Source organism: Aulonocara stuartgranti, assembly GCF_965226115.1.
Source record: "Aulonocara stuartgranti genome assembly, chromosome: 7".
Lineage (NCBI taxonomy): Eukaryota > Metazoa > Chordata > Actinopteri > Cichliformes > Cichlidae > Aulonocara > Aulonocara stuartgranti.
In genome coordinates this window covers 20488177-20513942 of record NC_138945.1, presented here as the reverse complement: position 1 = coordinate 20513942, position 25766 = coordinate 20488177, and the positions used below count along the sequence as shown (strand labels likewise).

General features: G+C 39.7%; 1 protein-coding gene across 5 annotated transcripts in view; it reads right to left on the bottom strand.

Moving 5' to 3' along the window:
- The window catches only part of ccbe1 (collagen and calcium binding EGF domains 1), a 48613-nt gene extending 23926 nt beyond the window's left edge, over positions 1-24687 (bottom strand). For 2 of the 5 annotated variants that reach the window (XM_082541549.1, XM_082541553.1), the window contains exons 1-3: positions 24413-24687; positions 24156-24283; positions 23974-24054 (exon numbers count right to left, since the gene is read on the bottom strand). In XM_082541549.1, coding sequence (XP_082397675.1) covers positions 23974-24054; positions 24156-24259 — 185 coding nt within the window. In that variant the 5' untranslated portion in view covers positions 24260-24283; positions 24413-24687. Of the gene's footprint in view, positions 1-23973; positions 24055-24155; positions 24284-24404 lie in introns of all 5 variants that reach the window. The other 3 variants (XM_082541551.1, XM_082541552.1, XM_082541550.1) reach the window with 3 other exon arrangements.
- Between the last annotated feature and the right edge of the window lie 1079 nt (positions 24688-25766).

Sequence of the window (25766 nt, the reverse complement as noted above, 5' to 3'; positions counted from 1 at the left end):
TGATGACGGATACCTTAACTGTTATAAATGCAGCATGTACCAAGACAACTCCTGATTCACCAAAAACTATTTAGCAATTTACCTCTGCTCCTCTAACACTGTTTAATAGCAGAAAATGCTCTTATCCTAATCACGCTCCACACTTGGGGAGAGTCAGGGATCACGACATGAATGCTTCTTTGCTCTCTTACCAACAACAACTATTAAGGAGTTTGTGCACGGCCACTTAACCACAAAGCACTTTATGATTCAGCACACAAAACAAAACCCCGCCGAGTTTTGACGCACAGAGCCTTGGAACTTTTCGCAACAACAGCTTCTCTCCCCTGCAAGCCTGCCGTTCGCTCATGTGCTTCATGCAAATCGGCAAACAAATTTGAAACACATGTGGATTTCATTCATATTCATGAGTGAAAGAACAAGGGAGAAAGATTTCCCAGGTGCATTCATGCCACTTTTCTACAAGAATATCAGGGAGTCACAGGCCTGCACACGCACAATGCCCGCATGTTGTGACTGACACTTGATTTCACACACACTAGACTGTGAAAACCTGCACTTATTCAGAGTGATCAGGACAACACACAGCCTGTTTGTTTTGTCACCTGTGCCTTTTTCTTCACCACAAGGTTATTTAAATGTGCTAGTAATGCATATCTTCTTACAGGGGGGCCCCTGAAATCTAGACATAAACTAGTCTGACCTCAGTTACCCGAGGTGAACCATAAGCACTCTAATTACCTTATAAACAGAAGCCCTTCCCTGAACCAACACGGTGCACCCAGCTTGGCCTGGCAGTGCCTTGTGACACACTAATTCACCACAGCACACAGAAGCATCAACGTCAACATTTGGATACAGCAAGAAGTTCGAAAAATAAATCGATCATCGCTTTACAAAAAAGGAAAAATAGCAAACTGAATGGTAACACACTCACACACAAACACACAGCTGTGAGACAACACATGCACTCTGCTCCATGGAGGCTTATTTGTCTAACATTGCTGCCAGTGATTCTGCATTCCTCACAAGAGAAGAGGTTTCTTAAAGTGAAGAGGATGCAGCTTCTGTACTCAGATTAGCCTGATCGTGCTAAAAAGAGTGGGACATAAACGAAACCACCGTTATGACCATATAATGACTACCAGGATTTTCTGTTTTTCTTGGACTTGTGTTTATATTAATTAAAGTCTCGGTAGCTTGAAGAGACAAAACAAACAAACTGAAGACACTGATGACATTTTCAATAGTGGAGCTTTTACAAATGACTCATAAATAAATAAAAGGATGGCTACAATCATAAAAACAAAAGAACACGCTAACAGAAACATATCATTAATATACAAATGCATATAACCATCCACAACAAAACTTATTTCATCATCTACCCCATTTGACGGACTTCTGATGCAGCTATGGTTTGTTCTATGAGGTTCTTCCTAATTAGTTTAGATTTTTAGGCAAAGCTTCAGAGTAGAATAAAAATATTATGACTGTGGATGTGGGTTGTGAGTCTGATTGTGAGTAAGGTTACCTTACACCCTGACCTTCCAGAGACTCTCTGTACTTTGAAAACATTTGGTGATAAAACACCGATCTACAGTTTCTACATTAGAAACTAAAATTATCTAAAAAAAGGCAGAATTTCAGGTCTGAACTCAACACGAAACACAAAACAAAACAGACTTTATTGATTGTTTATATTTCCACTCTTTTCAGATCTTTCACACATTGACCAGTTGAATATGTATATATTATTTACACGTGTAATTTGACATCTGTGAAGGTAGTGTACATAGGTAAGGTAAACTACATAGGTTAGTGTAATTTGTTCATCGATGTTGTGTTTTCATGTATTTCTATTTGTTATTTGACCTGCCCAGGGACTGTTAAATTAAGTTAAATCTGGTACAATGCATCGTTTTCCTTAGGAGATTAATGTTTTTTGTATATGGTCCCTGACAACTAAAGAGGGAAAATTAAATGGAGTGAACGTGAGTGGCTGCCAAAGAATAGCTGATATGCTGGTTATTCTGACAATAACTTTCCCCAGCCCGCTGAGTCCGTATCTGATGATCAGTCTCAAAGGCCTCTGATAATTTGCCACGCTAACTGAACCTTCAGACTATTTATTCTCTCTGGATCGCAGACATTTTTCCATTTTTTCTCCTTTTACCTCACTCTTTGGCACTTTGGCACAGTCCTTTCAATTTCTAGTTTCTTTGAATTCTCTTCACTTTTTACTTGTTTCATTGCACCACATCACCGCCATCAGCACCGTCTATTCTCCTCACAGTCTGCATGAACGTGCTATGTGTCGTGAGATGCTAGTGTAAATACAACAGGACCTCCTGTTTATACTGCAATGAATCTGGTGTGAGCTTTAGTCAACTGATTGTTGTGGAAAACCTGCAACACAGGACTTTGCGTGGTTGCACAAAACCATCTGTTAAATCAGACGTTTCCTCATCAACAGTACCTCTGCCCAAATTCTTTTTCAGTCTTTCAGTCTCATGTTTGGACCGCAAGAGCTTCCTCTTGCAGTTCTTTCAGAAATATTCTCCTGCAGCCGCCAGTTTCTAATCTAGATCCCAAACACAGACCTCTGAAATGTTCACAAAGCAACTGTTCTGCAGACATATTACATGCTTAGTATTCCATGCCGTTCATTAACAGCTCACTTTCACCTTTACTGCAGGATCCTCTGCTGTTTAGCAGAATTTTCAAGCTCTAGCCGATATCATCACTCCCTCACTCAGCTATCAGATGCTTTAAAAATAAGCTATAATAAGAAGTTTCCAGTGAGCACTAATTTAACAGTAAGTGTAGGGGTTGTTGAAGTGTTCTGCAAAGACACCAAAGTGAGGAACTTGTCCAAGTGTTTAACCCTTATCTTGAAGAAAACCAGACTTGAGTGAATGATTGTGACATGACAAGAGTAATAATTCTCACAAATTAGCAGTCAGAGGTAGTGACATGAATGTTATGAATGACATCTTTTGTTAATATTAATGTTACTGAGGTAAACTCTAAGAAATGTGTGAGGGTCAGAACTGGAGCAGTAATGGGTCACATTTCTTTGGATCAAGCTGACAGTACTTGAGCTTTGTTATGTGCATTTATGAGCAAACTCTTGGTATAAATATCTGTCCTTCGAGGAAGGAAACAGAGGACAAGGGGATAGAGTCCTCTTTAAGCCAGAAACATTCAATGTGTGTGCTCAGATGTTCGACCTTTACACTCGAGCTTCATTTTTATGGCAAAGGTTTAGCTTAGCAGCTGTTTGGGCTCTTGTGTGCTGCAGACACTTCCTGGATGTTATATCACGATTCAGTGTGTTTTTCATTTAAGTTTCGCAGAACAGTTAGAAGAAAGAGAGATGGCATATACGTAGGTCCTGAAAAACTCTTGCGGATGTTTTCCATATTTGTATATTGCTGGGAAGGTTGGAGCATTTTATTATGTCTAGGATTCTCTGGAATCTCTGTGTATCTAGCTTTCTCCAAATATTTTAACGAAAACAGCCACTCCCTTCAAAATATTCCAAAAAAATTCCCTCCCATTGATGAAGAAACAAGGAAAAAAACAACAGTAATACCAGATATTGCCTCAAAATGAAGTGAAACCTCAGGTCAACCGAGGCCTGCTCCCTTCATGTAGTCATCACAGATTATAGTTACAAATGCAGACAAATTCAGCCACGCAGACACAGGCGCACAGATAAAGACATAAGACTCTCTCTGCAGCTTCAGGGACATCACGGTGTAATATAAACCAGTTTTTTAAGGTCTCCTGGTTTGGACGTGTGTTTCTGAGCTTCATTTAGATTATGTCATTTAGAAATAAAACTCCGGCATGTCACAATGTGTCTTATTTCTGCAAACATGCAATAGCTGTCAAGACAAACAGTGGCTAAGGTTCAGCCAACGCGTTACAGCCAGACAAAACTAAAGAACATTAAGAGAGACAGTTCCGTCTGCCAGTGCTGTATCCAAAAAAGGGGGGAAAATTCTCCCTGATGAAAATGATTTCACAGGAACACATAAAAAACAAACTACGGAGTGCATCTTCCAAATGCCTGGATACCTTTGTGTTTTCCAAACCTCCCACTGAGAAAACAAAAGACTCTTGGAAAGGTCATTCTTTCTGCTAAAAATAATACACTCAGAATGAAATAATCAGATGGTTGCAGACCATAATTTTCTCTGTAGCAGCGAGCAGGGGATCTTAACATTCTTTCTTTGCGTCTGTTGCTCTTACTTCAGCTTCAGCTATCTCCAATTATTATCACTTATTATAATGTAATTAAAGGCAACTGTTTGGAAACACCATAAAAGGTAACTGAGCTTGGAAAATGTGTTTTTCCACTAGCTGATATATGTCTGGTAGAAGGAGGTTATTACCAACAGCAGTTGGAGCATGATAACCTCTAAACCCACTGTGTAGTCTAAGTTGACATTGCATAGACTGTGGCATCCAAGAACAACTCAGCTGTTCAAGGTTACAAGAAAAATAAATTAACCATGTCTGGACTATACTAGGGTGACAGATGTGCAGAAAATTATTGGCCACTGCACTGTTTTCTGCTGACACACCTATAGCCTAACAAAAGAGTTCACTTTAAAATTTCCCTAACAATTCGGGTTTAAAGATTCACCTGGAAGAGCAGGTATCAGGGCAATGCAAAAGAGCATCCGAACAGACGCCCAGACACTCAGCCTTGGCTTTTCATCAAATTATGTGTTTTGGCTAAAACCTTTTTTATAACAATGTGGCACACAATCAACCCTCTGGAATCTGCAAAACTCTAAATATGAGCTTAAGTATCACAAAAGAGCTGTGTTATGTATTATACAAGAAGCGCTATGTTTGGATCTTCACTGCAAATTGCATGATGTCATATAAAAACACTGCATTAAGTAAGCTTGAGTGCGATGTCCTGCGCTTACTGGGAACGGCCTAATCCAGAGCTTGAAAGGGAATGGTATTAAAACCTCAAGCATATCCAAGACTCAGAAATAATAATTTCACTTGTTTTATGGGAAGCTAAATCCTAATGCTACAGAAAAGAAGGGAGCAAGCCGCATACAGAGACTGTGAAGGCTGAAACTTGGAGGATAAGTAAGAGCAGGTCTGAACATCAATTCAACCGGGAAAATAAAAACTGTTTAGATTAGACTCACCAGCCAATTCAACCCAGTACTTGCTAGGTTTAACGAATTAAGTGTCCACTGAGTGTATTCGCACATACTGTATATCTGCTCAAATAAAAATGATGCCTCATTTGATCACTAGCATGGTATGTTAACTGTCTGAACTCGTTGCTCACAGCCTGTTACAGTCGCACAGATCTGGTACACAGCTAAGGTCTCTCTGGATTGGATTTGTGCAAATGTATTGCTCAATTTCATGGCACTTATTTCAAACAGCTTAATTTTTGCCCTTTTGTTTTCATATGCTCTCTTGTGACACGCTGGTAACAGAGAGGCTTAGTAAATGAAGGAAAAATGCGAAAATCTGCTTCCAGAGCTCTGTGTAGCAGCAGAATATGTTGCTTTTAATTACATGAAAGTGTTTCATTGTGGTTAGAGGAAACTTTCAACATTTTGACAAGTGCACTTATTTATCTATGTGCGAATAAATGAAGAGTGAGACATCTTTGAAGTCTGTACGAACATGAAGCTATAGCCAGCAGCCTCTTAGTTTTCACTGACTGGAAACATGTAAAAAAAACTTGTTTGGCATGTTTAATTAGCAAAAATACAAGAGAGAAAAAGCCCCCAGTCACACACAGCCAGGCTGTTCTCCCCTATTTCCAAACAGATTTTAAACCGAGTAAGCTAACGGCCCCCTGGCTCCAACTTCATTTAGTGCATCTGTTAGAGTAGTACTGATCTTCTTATCTCACTGTCTGCTACAAAGCAAACACGCATGTTTCTTAAACATTAGAATAACCTTAAAACAATTCATTGTATTCTTCTCCTCTGTAAGAGTCTCTTTTAGTAACTGCATAACATCCTGAATTAACAAACAATAAACAAGTGCTCTGCCTGTCATGCAGCCATACTAGGAATAAGATACAGCTGTTCATTGACTGCTTTTGTTTGGCTGTAAAGGTTCACTTGAAATAAGAACTTCTCTCTGTGGATCTATCTGCTGTCAACAGTTATAGCGACTACGTACAGTCATCCCGCTGTGCTGGCATCTGCAAAATAATCCAACATCTTTTTTTTTGAACAAGACTCACGCAACAAAACACTAAGCTCAGCTAAGCCACCAGCTGGCTGTAACAGAGTCAGCCCAAGCTCTTTACTCTCTCTGTAGCTTTTCCAAAGCGGTGTCTTTCTCTCAGACAAATTAAACTGAACTGTGATCACATCTTAAAAATGTTTAAATAATTCAAAACACAACACGATGAAATCGAGCTGAGAAACATTTCAATTACATGAGCTAGTAAAAGTGACACCTCAGGAAATTATAGCGAGTGTGGCTATCTGCGGCCTGTTACAGTAAACCTGATTACACCTCCATGTGTTTCTAACTCAAACCATTCTGATGGACAGAGGCCAGGTATTACGAATCCCCTTCAAACACAGATATTTCTGTGGAAGCATGCAACTTTCACTTCAGGGAAATGCTAAAAGAATCTTGCGGGGAATGATAGTCATTTAATTCCTATGCTATTATTCACAGATTTAACAGCTCATTACTTTAACTGTGAGGAAAAATCTGCTGAAAAACAAACTCTGCACTGCAAAAAAGCCATTCTACGTAAATGATGCCATAACAAGATGAAAAACTTATCTAAAGAAAAAACTGTTTTAAAGAACTAAGCTCCTGAAAGGTCAACCGATATCAAAATGTGTCTGAATTTTTGCTTTTGAATGCTAATATAGTTGGATAAAAATGGTGATGTATAAAGCAGATTTTCTCTGTCTCTCTCAGTAATACTGCAGAACCTTCACCTCATACAAAAAAACAACAACAAACTATTAATAGAAATACAAATACATTCCTCTAAACTCAAAAGGGTAGAATGGATCTTTCAGATGATAAGTACCGAATTGCTGTATGAGTTTGGCTAATAAATAAATGCTGAATTCCAGCACATATTTACATGTATTTACAGTCATGCTTCTAGTGTAGCTCTAATAAACTTTGGTTTACACTGAAAAATACAATTACTCTGTATAGTTCCATGAAATGTTGTACCACTGCTGGGTTACACTTCCAAATGATGCTAATGTGCTGAAGTCAATTCAATTGGACCGCACTCGAAAGATAGTTTGCAGTGAGTAGGACTGAGTGAACGTAAACAACAGTGTCCGCAAATGATGATGAAAGATGTTTGTGGTGCTAGGAAACTCTAGATGTTTTACTAAAATCGAAACCCAGTAAAAAATTACCAGAAAAAAAGATCAAACGTGAAAACATAACTTGACTCTGAAGCAACATCGTCTTCCCTGTAATGCTAACTCTGCACAGTGTGCTGCAGATAGGGCTGATAAACATGTAAACATAGTGCAGAAGCTGCTCTGATAAACAAACTGTGTGTTGACGCCACCATTAAATTACTCCGGCGTCGGTTTTAGAATGACGTTCTTCAAAAATGAATACAATACACATCTAAATCAATGGATCTGTGACTGATTATATGAAGCCAGAGCAATATATCACATGGTTCTACATAACTACTAAACATCATGACATTAGCAATTACTTCAAAAAACTGTTATACCTAAATTATTTAATTATTATTTATTTAATTTGTTTTGCTTTTTAACAACTGTAATCCATTTTTTGGGTGTCTTGCGTTTTTTGCCACGTGCTCTTATACAAACACAGGACTACAAGCGTTTGCCCTGGAACAACTTGTACTATTGCCCGTTTTCAAAAACTCCCGAAAAAAGTTAGGGGGAAGTGGGACTATCCAAACTTGTCTTTTCTCTCAGGGTGCTGCCTCGATAGTGCAGCCAGAAAGCACGAAAAGAATTACTACTGTACCTGTGCTAGTCTCATATCACTGGAAAACACACTCAGTCATCACGCAAACGTTGTTCTAGGGAGCGATCAACGTTAAAAATCGTGCCTGGTCCAACTTCCTCAGATGTTTCTTCTCATGTGCTCCTCAGCCACAGCGCTGCAGTGTGAAAACAGCTACTGACTATTACGTGTAGGTGCTAAGTAGTTACTGTATTTTTTTCTGCTTTCAGCATATGTTCATGACAAGAAAAGAGTAATCAAATGGAGATGTGAGGAATGTGAGGTTAGCCCGCTCGAGGCTTTCTGGTGTTTGTGTTATTTTTATGTTGCAGTGAAACGGAATTTTCCTTCCAGCGACTGCACATAGAAATTAGCCAACAATGGCTTACTCATGTTCTGATTATTGCTGGGCGCTGCGTGTAAATGTGCAAATAAAATGCACATTTATGGGGAGAAGAAGGTAAGATGAGGACAACGATAAAGGACAGCAAATTTAGGCGGGCTGGTATTATGTAGCTCCAAAACTAGTGTAATAAAGTCTGCAGAAAGGGACTGAGCCACTGACGGCGGCGGCAGTGATGATTATCGTTAAAATAAATGACATCTGACTTACAAATATTGAAATTCAGTAACAAATGAAAAAAATTCTCAATGGAAGGGGAAACATCTGTCGAAAACCACAAAACCTGAGGTCCCTCTTCCAAAATGTGTTATTAACATCGCGCGTTGCAGCTGTTTACAATTTAAAATGACTGGTATGGATGTGTGTTTTTACTGAGGTGGTGTCGAGCTGCTGTCCTTCAGGACTGACAAATTAGTTGCATATTATTTCCACTAATGGCAGAAGAAATTGCAGCTTCAAGTGGTCTAACGACAAATAACAAATGATCAAAAAGGACATCAAGGTGAAACATTCAAACTACTTTAATTATGTGATGAGCTTGTCAAGAAGTTCCTGTTTCACTGTAATAGGTATACAAACATCGTTTTAATGTATAGTGTGCTACAGTGTAATTTTTATAAACAACATCGGGGTATTTTAAAATAACATACTGAGTAAAACTCGAGCCAAGAAATGGGGCAGAAAAGCCACAGCATGAGGTGTACTTATCACCACATCCCTTAACCAAAGCAAAACCACAGCGTGACCAAAGCGTGACCACACTTCGGTTCTCTGCGGAATGAGCCAGATGCACGAATGAGCATCAGCCAAGAGAAACAAGAGCAGGCTTTAAAGAAACCAAAATGTCGAGCAAAAAATGGCTGATACGTGTTTTAGAGGAGGAAAAAAGTGCCTGTGATTTGCAAAATTAGGCTGAATGTGAAAACAGACCACACACAAAAGTCTTAAAGATCAGCTGACAGGTCATTACATGTAGAATGGATTATCATTTAGAAAAAACCTGTGCAAAATGCATTCTTTAACACCTGATTTATTCAAGCAAGAAAAAGGGAGATATTCAAAAAGATAATCAGCCAGTACATAAGAAATACTGATGAGAGCAATCAAATTTAAGTGTCCTCCATATGCTTTGACACGCTCTCCAATAACTGCTATAGTGTTTAAGTCTTTAAAAGAAGTGAAAATGCTCCACATGCTGTTGTTGAACTATTCAGCAAAATAAAATAAAAATAAAAAGTCTACAGGCTTAAGGACACATTTTAAATTATTTGAACTTTCGGGTGAGGCATGTTTTGTGTTACAGTTTTCTTTCAAATGGAAAATGCATGTAAGGAACCAAATCAAATTACAATCTGTCCAGTAATGCTGTAAATGTTGAAATAAGTCTGATCAGAATCGGGAAAGCATGTTTCTAATTATTCAAAGAAAGAAAATAAGAGAACAAAGGCAATGAACTAATAAAGGGAGCCTCCTAATTCCAAGTGTATTTAAAGATCATGTGTCATGAATGCTGATTTGAACCTTTAGCACATGACATTTTTTATATCAACAGCAACTGAATCAACACATAATCTATAATACTGATATAACAGTTTGGTGTTATGTGCTGAAGACAAAGGAGAGGAGAAAGGATGTTTGTTATTGCTGGTGCTTTACATCTGTCACTAAAGAATGCTCCTTAACACTAACATGTCCTCCCCTGCAATCACTATGATAACTTACACATGACTGTATCTACCTAAGCGCTAAGGAACGGGACCGGGACACTTCCTTTACCGTATAAGGCGCATCACTAAGCTGCTTACCCTAGGGTGAGCTATTAAATACAAATACATATCTATAATACTTGCATGGGACAGAGAAACAAAATAAAGTAGAGGTAATGATAACATTGGTGGAAAAAATTGATGCACAAAATACATTTACTGGGTTTTGGAAAATAAGCATTCAGACAATTGTATTTAAGTAAATATGTATTAAAATTCCTTGAATGACGAGGACAAGCCAACAGAACAGATAGGCTGTGTAGGTCACAAGGGGGCCCTACGAATAGGGAAGTAGGTTCAAAGCAAATGCAGTGATAGAATCAGCAACAAGAGGGACAGGATACAACCTACGAATATCAGGTTATCCACGGCAGATTTATTCAATGATCCCCAGCAATGATGATACAGCACACTAGCATTATCTACTTTGAAACACCAGATGATTAAACATGAGTCATCTACAAACAATAAAGTTATGCAGGGTCCAATGGGAGCAGTACGAGTCAAGGCACATAACTATGGTGACATGAGTGAAAAGACCTGTCCTCTAGTTCGTATGCTAAAAACATGCGCCAATAATGTTAAAGTGAGGAAACCTCACAAAGCAAGCAGGACATGCTACAGATTTCTTTCTTTCTTTTTTACCACTTTGTGGTTGAGGTAGACACACGCACCTACATGTCCTTCTAAATCGAGTTTCTTCTCCATAAATAAAAGTACCCTGGAGGTCCTGGTTAGAGTGGCCCTCCAACTTGCTGAACATACTTCTATACTTTACGTCTCCGCGTTTCCACTAGGGTCCCAGTGACGTAAATTTTGTTATTGGATGGTAAGCATTAGAATTTAACCAACTGTGTATGTACCCAGGCAACGGACTTGAAGAGGACTTCAAAGAAGTATAACAGCAATGTCTGTGTCTGCAACAAAATATGGCTAAGAAAGCAGCTAAGAAACCCCGTGAGCGACCGTGGCTCAGGGGGTTGGGAAGCGTATCTGTAACCGGAAGGTTGCCGGTTCGATCCCCGGGCTCTCTGTCCTGGTCGTTGTGTCCTTGGGCAAGACACTTTACCCTACTGGTGTTGGCCAGAGGGGCCGATGGCGCGACATGGCAGCCTTGCTTCTGTCAGTCTGCCCCAGGGCAGCTGTGGCTACAACCGTAGCTTGCCTCCACCAGTGAGTGAATGAATAGTGGCATTGTAAAGCGCTTTGGGTGCCTTGAAAAGCGCTATATAAATCCAATCCATTATTATTATTGAATAACAATCGCAGTGCAAGATTCTTCCTTGGGAAGCTGCTGAATGATGAAAAGGACCACCACAACAGGAACAAGGCCACCAAGTTAGTCAGCAGCGAAAACATGAAACAGGAAAGACCAGGGCTGGCTGATTAGCAGTGACTGAACTTTCACAATAAGGAGATTTTCCACTAATAAAGTGATTGTGGTTGGGACTGGAGGGGTGACACCAATAAAAATGTTAACGCATTTTGGACGATCATTCATATATGTGAGTGTCCTGCCCAGGTACTGTCTATATGTGAAAAACTCTTAATATTTGGCCGTCCACTATAAACCTGCCTCAGCTCAGTCAGGCAATGTGTGAACAGAGTGAATGAGAGTGAACAGGGCACAAGTATAAGTTACTGGGTTGACCATGCAAACTATGTGCAGTAAGGCTATTGTAGAGGCCCGGGTTTGAATCTGCCTCAAGGCCATTTACTGCATGTTTCATCCTCTCTGCTCTTACTCTCAGCTTTACTATCTAAATAAAAGATAAAATGGATTTGAATAAACTCCAAAGCAAGATCATATTGAATTTTAGAGACACAGAACTAATTGCTGTTGATATGTTGCATTTTTTATTTTTTCTGAGAAAAGTGTACGATTACCTGAATGTTGCTGTTAGAAACATTCTCTGTTGGGGTTATTAGTGTAGAGGATTTCTTAGCCTGCACATTTTTTAAATCTCGTTTAAACTATATGGATATAGTTTGTCTGACATCATCCTGTATCCCATGTGAAAGTGTGTCTTAAAATCAGTGGCATAGAGTCCCACGCAACACATCTAGCCAGTTTCTCAGACATGGATTGAAAATCATTTTTAGTCTCTAACCAGCCTTAATCCATGTCTGGGAAACTGAACAATATTGTTTTTTTTATGTATTTTTTTGGCTTTGATTTTTAATATCAAACCAAGAATTTTAAAGAACTCTTTTTCCAAAAGAGGATTATTTCAATGAAAATTACTCTTAATAGGGAAAAGCCTTTCTTCAAAACAACAAACATCAAGGTAATTTATCTCTGACAAATGACCAATGAGCTTCTTATGACGTCAGTTTGATGATGTCTACACCAAAACCTACTTTTATGATTTCCCAAATCATTATGTTTTTTTAACCATTATGCTTCAGTTCCTCCAAGGGGTGGAAACCATGATTTATAATTGAAGAGAAGAGAGGCGTTCTGGATATTCACTTTGCAGACATTGTCATCTGAAGGACTGAATGATGAACTTGTCCTCATGTAATGTTGTAGTTTCGTGATGACCTTATATAGATGTACAAATGTGCATTAACACCGCTTCTCTATACCTGACGCAGGTCGCACAGCTGGATAAAAATAATGGTGAGCGGGGGCAGTGTGAGGAGGTTATATGATATATTTCTCTACTCAAATCATTATGTTAAAACTGAATAAGATTAGCAGCATTGGCTCTTCTGGCCCACAACAGAAAAAAGATTTGTTTCAGTTCAAAAGAGAACTAAGTAATGAGCATAGTTGAATAAACAATGATGGATTTACAATTAGGTCTATACGCACAGAAAAGTCCATGCAGGTGCACCTAATCCCTCCTTTTCAAGAGTAATGTATTTACCAAAGTGGGACATGCACACAAGGAGATAATTCATCATAGCTGTAGATGAGCAAAAAGACCAGGCAACAGAGCCATGCACACAACAACCTACCGGGTACACTTTTAACTTTGTACAACATCTGGCAAAATTGAAATTATTTATTCTGAAAAGAAGAAGAACTGGCACTATTGTAAACTTTGAAAGCTGTAATGTTATAAAATCATAAAAGAATGTGTTTGTAACAGGGAACATCACGTTTTGACGATTCCTGTTGTTGAGTCTAAATAATAGACAACCAGCTTATAAGAGTGGCTATGAAGGAATATGTACAGATTGGATATTCTGGATCATTTCTAGGACTTCCATGCAACCTACAAGAAAAGAAATCATGGGCCATGAATGTGCTGTCAGACTTGGTGAGAAGGTAATTTGCTGGAAAAGAGAGACTTTTCCAGCAAATTACCGGTATAAATTAGAACTTATTTTATACATCAACAACACAATTTATTTCGCCAGCCAAGACCTAATTTTCTGTTCCGTATCAGGAATCAAAAGTGCGTTGGGTTTACCACAACTTGTAGTGTTATGACTGTGCTATTTTTTTTGTTATCATTGGCAAGCTCCGTTTCAAGCTTGTTAATCTAATAAAAGTTGCAACTGTGTTTTTAAAGTGCATTAAGTAAATCTGAAAATACATCAGTTTAATTAAGATTTTTTTAATTTTTACAATTACATTTTTTCCCCCGAAGTGACCATACCTAAAAACCAAAAATATTTTTTACTCGTTTTTTATATCCATGCCCTCTACAACCACCAAGAAACAAATTCAAACCACAATCACAAACAAGCCCCGACTTAAACCAAGTGGTTATTGTGTAACAATTTCAAATAAAGGTCTTCTGCCTTTGCAGATCTACTCAAACCAAAACAAAGTCTTAACCATCACTAAGTAAATCATGTTTATGCTGGAATAAAAAATTTTCAGTTTCAGTTTTTGAAGTTATTGTATAGCTAGCAAAGGTACCAGTTCAGCTGCTTATACTTAATTCTGGAGTACAGTTTGTTGGTTTTTGGAGCTTTGATTGAAATAAATTAGGAAATAAATGATAATTTATTTCTACCGCCTCACTGAATCAGACAACAAATTATTGGCTCACAAAGATCCAGCATTCAAACAGTCGACCCCAGAAACAAAAAAATAAATAAAAAGTTATAGTTACTAATCATTCATTTGATTTCACTTAATATAAAGCAGGGTTTAAATGAGATAGACTAGGAGCTTAACTGGGCAGCTGACTTCCTCCTCCTCTTAACATCTTTTTAATGTTCAACAGTGTGGGAGCTGTCACTGGAGAGCAAAAAAAAGCAAACAAGAATTCACAACATAGTGTGCATTAAAGCAGTCTGCTACACTTAACAGGCTTCATACCCACTTTCTGGCTCCTGATACAAAGCAGATGTTGATATCTTTTTCTCTGACAGGACATTATGCATCATTTCAGGCATTTGGTTTATTATTATGGAATATATCTAACCACACTCTCATGACTATGTCAGTCATAGAGATCATATATTCAGTACTTTTTAAAGGCAAGGGTTTATGACATTTTAATACCAGAGCTTGTGGTCAAATACCCATTTTACACTGTAAAATGGGTATTTGAGTTGTAGTTGAGGTAATACAATGTTTTAAATGATTCTCTCTCAGCTTTCCACTTTATTGATGGTGGTATATTTTTAGAGTTTTCATCAACTTGAAATTACAACTTGTTCCCCTAACTTTCTGATATTATTTAATTGAAAACATGCAAGTAAAATTTCACTGATTGTGCACTGTGTGAAACTGAAATCTGTTGGGTTGATCTGGCTTGTTAACTTAAATAAATCACGTGTTACCCACTGACTTAATATAGGTTGTTCTTCTAACTTCCTCTTTTCTCTTACCTTAGTATCAAAATATGACAATATGGAGCTGGTTAAGGTAAATAATTTCAAGCATCTGAAATTATTGAAATCATTTTGAACCATCTTATCTATAGTTTTGCATCTACTGGTTTCACTGCCAGTGCTGATGAGAAACAGCTTGGACGTGTTTCATGCTCTTTCCTCATCAGAATCAGAATCAGAATCAGAATGGGTTTATTGCCAGATGTTGAGGTTTACAACATTAGGAAATTGCTGCGGTGCTTCAGTGCAGACAATAAGAATTAAAGTGCTATGTAGAAAGAAAGATATGTGCATGAGATATACATGAGATATATACATGAGAATAAGAATTATGAGTGCTACGTAGAAAGATATATACATGAGTGCAGGTGGTGATCAGTGCCAAACATATATACATGAGAGTAAGAATTATGAGTGCTATGTAGAAAGATATATACATGAGTGCAGGTGGTGATCAGTGCCAGACATGAAATGATGCAGTGACACAGCGTAGGGTCATGTGTTAGTGGCGGGGACAGTCATGTGGTTATTGTTCATGTGTCCAACAGCAGAGGGGAAGAAACTGTTCTTGTGGCGAGAGGTTCTGGTGCGAATGGACCGGAGCCTCCTGCCTGAGGGCAGCAGGTCAAACAGACTGTGTCCAGGGTGAGAAGGGTCAGCTGAGATCCGGGCTGCACGCCGCAGAGTCCTGGAGGTGTACAGGTCCTGCAGAGATGGGAGTCTGCAGCCAATCACCTTCTCAGCAGAGCGCACAACACGCTGCAGTCTCTGTTTGTCCCTGATAGTGGCTCCAGCGTACCACACGGTGATGGAGGAGGTGAGGATGGACTCGATGATTGCAGTGTAGAATTGCATCATCGTCCGTGTTGGCAGGTTGAATTTCTTCAGCTGCCTCAGGAAGTACATCCTCTGCTGGGCTTTCTTGATGACGGAGGTGATGGTGGGCTCCCACTTCAGGTCCTGGGTGATGGTGGTACCCAGGAAGCGGAATGAGTCCACAGAGGTGATGGGGGTGTCAGTCAGGATGATGGGGGGGAGTGGGGCTGTGTGCTTCCTGAAGTCCACAATAATCTCCACTGTCTTCTGGGCATTCAGCACCAGGTTGTTGTGGCTGCACCAAGACACCAGACGTTCAACCTCCCTCCTGTAGGCAGACTCATCCCCGTCAGAGATGAGCCCAATGACGGTGGTGTCATCTGCGAACTTGATTAGCTTGACAGACTGGTGGGTGGAGGTGCAGCAGTTGGTGTACAGGGAGAAGAGCAGAGGAGAAAGAACACAGCCCTGAGGGGAGCCGGTGCTGATGGTCCGGGAGTCCGAGACATTCTTTCCCAGCCTCACGTGCTGCTTCCTGTCCGTCAGGAAGTCAGTGATCCACCGGCAGATGGGATCAGGCACATTCATCTGGGAAAGCTTGCCTCGGAGATGGTCTGGAAGGATGGTGTTGAAGGCAGAGCTGAAGTCCACAAACAGGATCCTGGCGTAGGTTCCTGGGGAGTCCAGATGCTGCAGGATGAAGTGTAGGGCCATGTTGATGGCGTCGTCTACAGACCTGTTGGCTCTATATGCAAACTGCAGGGGGTCCAGGAGGGGGGCCGTGAGGGTCTTGAGATGGGAGAGAACTAGGCGCTCAAATGACTTCATGACCACAGATGTCAGAGCCACGGGTCTGTAGTCATTTAGTCCAGTGATCCTAGGTTTCTTGGGGACAGGGATTATGGTAGAGGACTTGAAGCAGGCAGGCACATGACATGCCTGCAGTGAGGAGTTGAAGATGCCAGAAAACACTGGGGCCAGCTCGTTTGCACAGTGTCTGAGGGTGGCAGGAGACACACCGTCTGGGCCGGGAGCTTTCCGAGCATTCAGACTCCTAAACTGCTTCCTCACATCTGCTTCATATTCATGAAGCAGATGTGAGATATGAAGCATACGACTCAATTTATTGTAATGCATTTTTGTTTTTGTTCAAAGACAAATAGCTTATTATGTTGTCATGCCTAAAAATATTTGGCTTAAATATATAATATTTACGCCAAACCTAAAACTGTTTTGTGTTTCTGCTTTAATAATTTATAACGCGCCTCTTTTGGAACAAATGGAGAAAAAAAATAGAATAACAACAAAACAAGATGTGGTTGTGTGCTACAGTTCTCCAGTTTCTGGAATTTATCTTCCAAAATCCTTTTACTTGGACTTCTCTTTAGTTTCTGGTATCCATAAACGAGTAGGAAGACTTGATTAGTCCCACATAGTATACGATGGATGGGTTTGTAGGTAATAGAGAGACAACCCAAAACTAGGTGTAATGATTCTCAGCTAGCCTACTTTTTTTCTGTCTTATTCATCAGTTTTCCATCGCCGGATGTTCATTCCTTAGTCTCAGAATAATCACTGTGCAATTAATGCCTCATTATATTGTATCAATGTGTTGTTACAGATAGAAGACCGGTATGCAAAGACATTCAACTGTTGGAAAATTGAAGTAAAGACATATATCCAAAGGGCTCTACCCAATCAAATAGTTTACAATAGTGAATGTTTGCCTGCGGCTCAGTTGACTTTCATTTAGTAATATCCTAACACGGGGGCTTTTCTGAGTCACATTTTTTTCCATCATGGAAATTTCCTGAATGACACTACACATATGTTGTCTATAAATCTAGGTTCATTCTGTTTTTCAGTCCAAAACATTTACAACATCATAAGAACCATAGTAGCCCAGAAGAACAAAACATCATTTTACTAGGGTCTGCTAAACTGTGCTGCAATATATCCTTCATGGATCATTGGAGGGACAACAGTATGGAAACAATGCCCTGCAAAATGTATTTCTTGTGTTGAAAGCTATTTGAATTGGGAGACGGAACAGAAGTCCAAGTGCGAGGATTATTCCAAGGTGCAGAATAGATTTAAATATGATGTGAAAAACAGATTTAAAACCAAAGGAAACAAGGGAGACTTAAGGTCTTTTGGCCAAGCTGAATAATCAGGCTGAAGTGATCACTTCACTGGAGCTGAGCAGCACCCCCAGCTGTGCCCGAATATGACTTGGAATTACAGCATAAATCAGGAACTGATTTATGGTGTAGTGAGTAGACAATGCTTCTCATTCCTGTTGGCACATTTGTGCATTTCGTGATTCACTAAAATACAAGGAGTAATTGATACTTACAGGAAATGCAACCAAAAGAATCCAGAGAAGTTAACTGGAAATAAATGACTGGACATTTATAGGACACAAACAGCGCTGTTTGGATCAGCCAAGTGCATATGTCATGACTATGATGTCCCACTTGGGGGGGGGGGGTAGACTCAGTTTTATTGCTGTGTAAGGCAGAGTTTCCCCGGACTTCCAAAGTTAACGACTACAAAAAGGAAGAAAAGGTAGAGGGAACACAAACTGCTAAGTACCACCAGAATTGTTTGGAAAAATAACAAAGCAACAATTACACATGCCCCACATCAATTATATGTAACTGTTACAGCTGTATAGTGGAACTAAAATCGCACTGCCTGTGTTCTGCTTCTTCTCCAGAGAAGCATTTCCTTTGCAGGCTAGGCAGGGTTGACATCATATAGACAATAAATCAAGCCAATGTTATAACTGTTTCTTGTACCTTCTTGTCACCCTAAGAAAAGTTATAAACAAAGATTATTAATGTGTCTCAATCCTATGATGTTTTACATACTGGACCTGGCTCTCTTCTTGGATTGTCAGAGAACTCACACTTCAGTATGGAAAAACATCTACAACCTGAATAAACGTATGAATACACGGTACAAAAACAATCAAACAACCTGCCTTTGTAGTTTGTGAATTGGCCTAAAATAGTGCAAGCTCAAAAGTTATACTCACTAAGAGCTTCTGTAAAGTATACATCTACTGGGCACTTATTAAGTACGTGTTGCCGATACTTGCCTTCAGAACTGCTTTAATTCTTCATCGTCCATATTCAATAAGTTTTGAAAACATCCCTCAGAAATATTGATCCAGCCTCATAGTTGCTGCACATCCATGATGCAACTCTCCCATTTTGCAACATTCCAAAGCTGCTCTGTTAAACTGAGATCTGGTGACTGTGTAGGGCATTTGAGTACAGTAAACTCAGTGCCATGTTCAAGAAACCAGTTTGAGATGATCTGCACTTTGTGACATAGTGTGTTATCCTGTTGGCAAGCAGCCATCAGAAGATTGTTATGCTGTGGTCATAAAGCGATGGACATGGTCATCAGGAAATTATCAAGTATGTTGTGGTCTTTAAATGATGCTCAAGAAAATATCCCCGGCACTATAACAACACAACTAGGTTCCTGAACAGGTGACACAAGGTAGGATTGATCCATCCATTCATGTTGTTTATACCAAATTCTGGTCTTACCATCTGAATGTTGCTGCAGAAATTGTTGTTGAATTCTGGAGAGGCTGTGTGAACTGTGACCTCAGTTTTCTGAGAGAAGACATACACTGATGGGAGTGTGGTCTTCTGCTGCTGCTTCAGAGATGCTTTTCTGCATATCTGTGTTGTGACATGATTATTGGAGGTATTGTTGCCTTCCTGTTAGCTCGAAGCAGTCTGGCTATTCTACTTTGACCTCTGGCATCATTAAGGTATTTTGCACAGATCTGCTGCTCCTTGGATAATTTCAGACCATTCTCTGTAAACTCTAGAGAAAACAGTACGTTGTCTTAACTGTGACTACAGGTCTAAATGCACTGAGTTGCTTCCATGTGATTGGCTGATTAGATATATGCATTAACAAGCAGTTGAGCAGATGCACACAATAACGTGACCATCGAGTGTATTTTTCCAATGACTATGTCTCACAAGACATTATTTTCAACTGCTCAGCAAGAACTGGAAGGCCTTTAAATTTGTAACACTGATTCAAATAAAGCACGTTGCTTGATAATACTCCATGCAGTGTTCCAATAAATCAGAAATCAAGCTCAGCTCAAGCTAAGCCACAAAAAGAAAAATGACCTAATTTAGGAGAATTGATGTTTGAGCGTCAACAACTGTGGTTTCATAAAAAATACAGTATAACAGAAAACAGCACTGCTAAAAGAAACAAAAAACTTTGTCAACATAAACCCTGCTACTGGCAACAATTATGACATAAATTCTGGGTGTTACAATGTAACAACACAACAGGCAGAAGATGCTGCCAAACAAACACAAAGCTCAATGTATCATGTTAATCAAACCCTTGTCTGTTATTTTGTAAGGCTTTTATGTTGCAATCCTATGTATTTTTTATTCAAATGCAACTCTACACAGCTTTTCCTGCCTTAGCTTTAGTATGAGCCAAGCATATCAAACGCTATGACTAGAAATGCAGAATCCTAATTCAGTACAACCCATAATATTGAAATCTTAATGTGAAACAACTCAAACAGAAAGTGAGAGAAGATCAGACCAGAAGCGAAACTGAGAGATATATGTGCAGAGACAAATGAGCCCTGGTACCAATTCTCCTCTGGTCCTGTTTTCTCAGTATGATCAGTGGTGCATCAGTGTTGTGCATACAGTGCCACTGCATGAGGAAAAATAGGTCTATTTTTCTTTCTGGTAAAAAATTCACTGTAAAATGCAAATTAAAGTAATACAATAGCTTCAAAAAATATATTGTGATGACTGCCCTGAAAAAAATCTTCATTGAAAGCATATCACGTTGACTAAAAGCTAGTCATACACACTACTTCTTTGTAACTTCTGCAACACCTCTGCTCACAGCCTTGTGGACTGTAAATTTCTGTGGTACTGATGCCCATCTAGCAACACCTTTTACATAAACAGCTCTTTCAACAGTGTTTAGCAAACCAACAAAATGTTCCGAGATGTGCAGACACACTGATACTCTACAGAGTGCGTAATGAATGCCATAAGCCTTTATTTTCCTTTGGCAGCTGAATCCTGCCAACTTAAATGGTGCTTGGTTCCCTTTGAAGAATGTCTCATTCATGCCAAGGCATAATAGCACTCTGCGACTGTATTTTGAGAAAAATGCAGCATGCAGGTTCATGCTATCAAATGCCAATCACTCTAGTCTTTTTTCCTAATAATAATAACTCTCTAGCATTATATTCTAGCATTTTTTAAAAGACGCAGTGACAAAGTGCTCCACAGTTTGAATAAAACCACACATTAAAGATAAGCATACATATTCCAGCTACAGTCACACATTCATTTAACATAAATACTTCCATCCATATTCCTTAGGTGTATACCATGTTTAAAGTAATGGGAGAAAGTGTAAGGATAGGCTAACCTATACAAATTAGTTTTCAGCAGTCATTTCAAACACACGACTGATTTAGCCGACCTGATAGGCTGAGGAAGGCTGTTCCAAAGTTCAGGAGCTACAACCTGAAAAGCATGACCACCTCTGGTTTTAAAATAAGAGTGTGGAACAGTTAAGAGACTGATCAGGCGATTGGAGAGGCCAATTACTGGAATAAGGTCTCAGTAGCGCTCATATACACACAGGGGCCAAGCCATGTAGGGCTTTATATGTTATTAATACTTTTTTTTTAAATTTATTTCTGAATTTCACTGAAAACCAGTGAAGGGCAGCAAGAAAAGCGGCGATGTCAAAAACTGACACCACCTTTATCCAAGTGCATCAGAATATCATTAGCAACTTCCAGTAAAGCTGTTTCAGTAGTGTGGTTTTGATTGGAATTTGTCAACGATACCATTTCCTTTAACCAGCTGAAGGTGCTGATGAGCGACAGTATTCTCAAGCCTTCTAGAAACGATTAGCAGTTAATAAATGGGCCTGTAAAATGTTATCTAAAACACTGAGATCTAGGGAGGTTTCTTTAAGCAGAGGGAAGATGCTGAGTGTTTTAAACTAATCTGGTGTGCAGCGAGATGAAAGGGTCTGATTTATAATAAAGAGAAGGCAGCAGTAAATGACAGGCAGAACCATCCATCCATTTCCTTCCGCTTATCGAATTCAAGGTCAGAAGGGGCTGGAGCATATCCCAGCTGACAAGAGGCAGGGTACGCTCTGGACAGGTCATCAATCTGTCACAGGGCTAACACGCAAAGACAGACAACCCGTCACGCCTCCAGTCAATTTAGATTGAACAATTAACCCAACCCTATGCATGTCTTTGAGAGGAACCTTGAGTACCCAGAGGAACCCACACAGACCTGTGTCAAACATGCAGACTCCACAAAGAAAGACCCAAGGCTAAATTCAAACCCAGGACCTTCTTGCTTGCTAACGACCACACCACCATGCTACTGCAGACTGGACTTCTTGAATAAATATGTAAATGATAACGTCAGCTGGGCAGGACGAATTGTACATGTGTGAGAATATATCAGTGAGCTGTCGTGGAAATCAGATTAAACTTGGGCAACGGGACAGGTTGAAAGAATCCAGACTTGAGCTAAAACCCGATGCCCCTAATCTTGCCAGCTAAGAAAACTTATAAATTCTTCACAGTCATCAGCAGACATGACAGGGAAAGCAGACTGAGCAGGATTAAGTAGTCTGTTAATGATGTTAAACAAGAACCTTGGACAGTGCAACTCATCTTATTCAGCAAATGAGATGCGAGTGGTTAGTAATTCCTTCGTGTGGATGTACTGAACATGAGATTGTGTTTATACATCCCCATTCAGCTATTCTATCCTCTTTCCTATGATGACTACAATGAACTTTGCTATCTGACCATTTTTGGCTGACAGACAGTTATCAGCTCACACTGTGCATGCGACCTGAAATGCACCCAGGACGCATTATCTTGGCTCTTAGCTAAAACAACTTTTCTTCTTTAAGTAAACATTGTGGGAAACAACTGTGGCTGCAGCCAATAACCGTAAACCAACATCGTTATGTTAAGAGTGTGTTTGAGATTTGGAGATCAAACAGGATGTTACTGTGTGCTTGAACCGCGGCCAGCAGTTTGTCAAGTGATGCAAAAATGGACCTCTCTAAAGTCTGTGAAATGTGGAGGAGACATCCAAAAGGTTGCCATTTCTTTACTTCTCAATGTTCTTTCCCAAAAGCACATACAGCGATAGAGGCTTCTATAACTCAAGCTCACTGACAAAATGTTTGAAATTACTTCCCTAAATAGGTCGTATGATTTTGCTTCCAAAGCTGCAGCACACCCACATTGTGAGCTCGAATCAAAACATAGAGCATTACCAAGCAAAGTGGTGTTTGAGCATTTAGTATCTGTCCAAGCCAAAATTAAATAAATTCTCAAGCATATATCTTAAAGGAACACCCTAAGGAGGTTTGTGTGGGTGGCGGTGCAGTAGCACGTCTGTAGTTGCCGCTAATTAAATGATTCAGCTTTGTGGAAAACTTACTCACACCCATGATGAACACTAACGGCATTTATTACACTCGGCTGCTTACATGAAATCTGCCCTGTCTCTTACACATTTTTAATATGACCATCTCTTTAAAGTATGTAGTGACGAGTATTTTTTTTATTATGCCTGTGAGGCACCCCTCGCAGTGAAGACAGATTAACTTAATCCAAAGCCTCTGACAGAAGTTTTGCTGCGGGGCATAGCTGTGTCCACTATGCCTGTGAACTGTCATAATTAGAGGCAGTCTCTGAGCACAGACAAGGCCAGTCTAAAGGCTTGTGTATGCCTATGATCCCTTTAATTCACAAAGGATGATAAGGTGGAGAATCCACATCTGTCACAGGAAAACTCTTCAGAGCATAAATACATGCCTACAAGCGCAGATATGATAACTTTTATAAACAGTAGATAAAATGAAGAAGACGTTTAATTATTATTAGCCCCAGGCAGTGACAGCTTACGCAGTCTTCATTTACCATTCAGTGCTTCATAAAAAGAGAACTGCACCCACTGTCTACCAAATCAAAACCTTTTTATATGTCACATTAACAAATCCGAATCTGACATCATGCTGAGCTACGTGCATTGGCGCAGATTATAATTATAACCCTTTCACTCAAACATTCCCACAATCACAACTGCATAGAAGTATAAATCACTCCGCTGACAGTCTCTGCTGTACCTGTAACACGTCGTAACCTCTCCCGTTGACTTCACGCAGGGGTACTTTGTGGTAGAAATATTATTTTCCGAGCATTTCTCACTGCGGATGAAACATTTCGAAAGTAAAGTCATAATTTCATTGCACATAAACTGCAAGGACCTTTCAAGTTATTTTGGGTTCACATACACACACAATTTTACCCGTCAGTGGCATCCTCTTCTTGGTAGGACCAAAGCAAACCTCCTGAGAAGCACATGCAGGTGACGGTGAGCAGAAGAAGACTCCCGTTGTGTTTTAGCAGCATCTCCTCGGTCCGGTCACCTGGCGTCTGTTGACAGTCCGCACTTTTAGGGGTAATCTCCTCACTGCCGCAACTTCACACACACACACACACACACACGCCACACACACACACACACCAACACACAGTGGAGCGCAGAGAAACCCACCCACTCACCCAGCGCTTGTCGGTGTATAACCGCTGCTCATTCTTGATGTGCCACTGCAGGACCTGAACTCACTTTAACTTCCGCTGCTTCTATAATTAAAGAAGTTACGTTTTAAGACTAATTTAAAGTCTTTTAATTCTCCAAAATGTGTTTTAATTAAAGTAGAAGTAGTTTGTGCACCGAGGTAAACCTCTTGTAAATAGTGTCTCCTCGGTTAAATGTTGAACATTGACTGGCAAAACCCTAAACTCATTCAACACTTTAGAGCGCGCAGGCAAATGCACGTGCGCAAACACGCGCTCCGGAGCTACTGAGCGTTTTGAGCTTTGCTGCCACCACGCGGCTGTAAATAAAATAACACCTAATTAGTGTTCATCAGTTCAGTCACTTTAGGTAGGTGCACCTAATGTAGTATGTCTCTGTTCTCCTAATGTTATAAAGTTTTAACTGTAAACCTTCGTGATATTGTTTTTCTTTTAACTTTTATTTCACCCCATTTTGCCTTCAGACTTGTCTTAATTACTTGAGAATCTAGAAATTGTAATCCATGTTGAAATGATAGCATCATACAGTTGCAGCAGATGTTTTTAGTGAATAATCAATTACATTTTATTTATATAGCACCAAATCACAACAACAATCACCTCAAGGTGCTTCATTATTGTAAGGTAGAGACCTTAAAATAACACAGAGAAAACCTCGACTGTTGAACGACCCTTTTTGAGGAAAGAATTGGCAACATTGTGAAGGAAAAACTCCCTTTTAGCAGGAAGAAACCCAGGGCAGCCTGTCCTGAGCAACCTCCTAGTGTGCCTAAAAGGTGGTCCAACTGTAAATAATGTCCTGTCTATCAGAAGATGAGCTTCAATATCTGAAGAAAAGTGCGTGTCCGTGATGCAAATTTCCCATTGCACCACATCTCAAAAATAGATGAGTTGGACCGAGACTATTGGCTGTCACGTTCAAGAAACCAGTTTGAGATGATTTGAGCGTTGTGACATGCCGTGTTATCCTGTTGGAAATGGCATTTTGTGAAAAATGCTGCAAAACAAACAAAGCTACACTAACTTTGTGTTTTTGAAATGTTGCTTTAAAATCCTGGGTAGCTTTGTCCTGGATAAACAGGTTAGCTTACAGTACTGTGGTGAATTCACAGTAAAGCACTGTGTTGGACTGATAATACAGTGGCTGTGTTTAGGTTATAGGAAGTGTTGCAGAGATGAATCTCCATTTAAGCTGATGATGATTAGATTAATTAACTGAATTCCAACTTTATACCAACTGCATACTGTCAGGTATAAGACAGGATAAACAGTATACTGTCAGTGTAGAGGATGGACTTCAGCCAAGATAGCTGTGAAA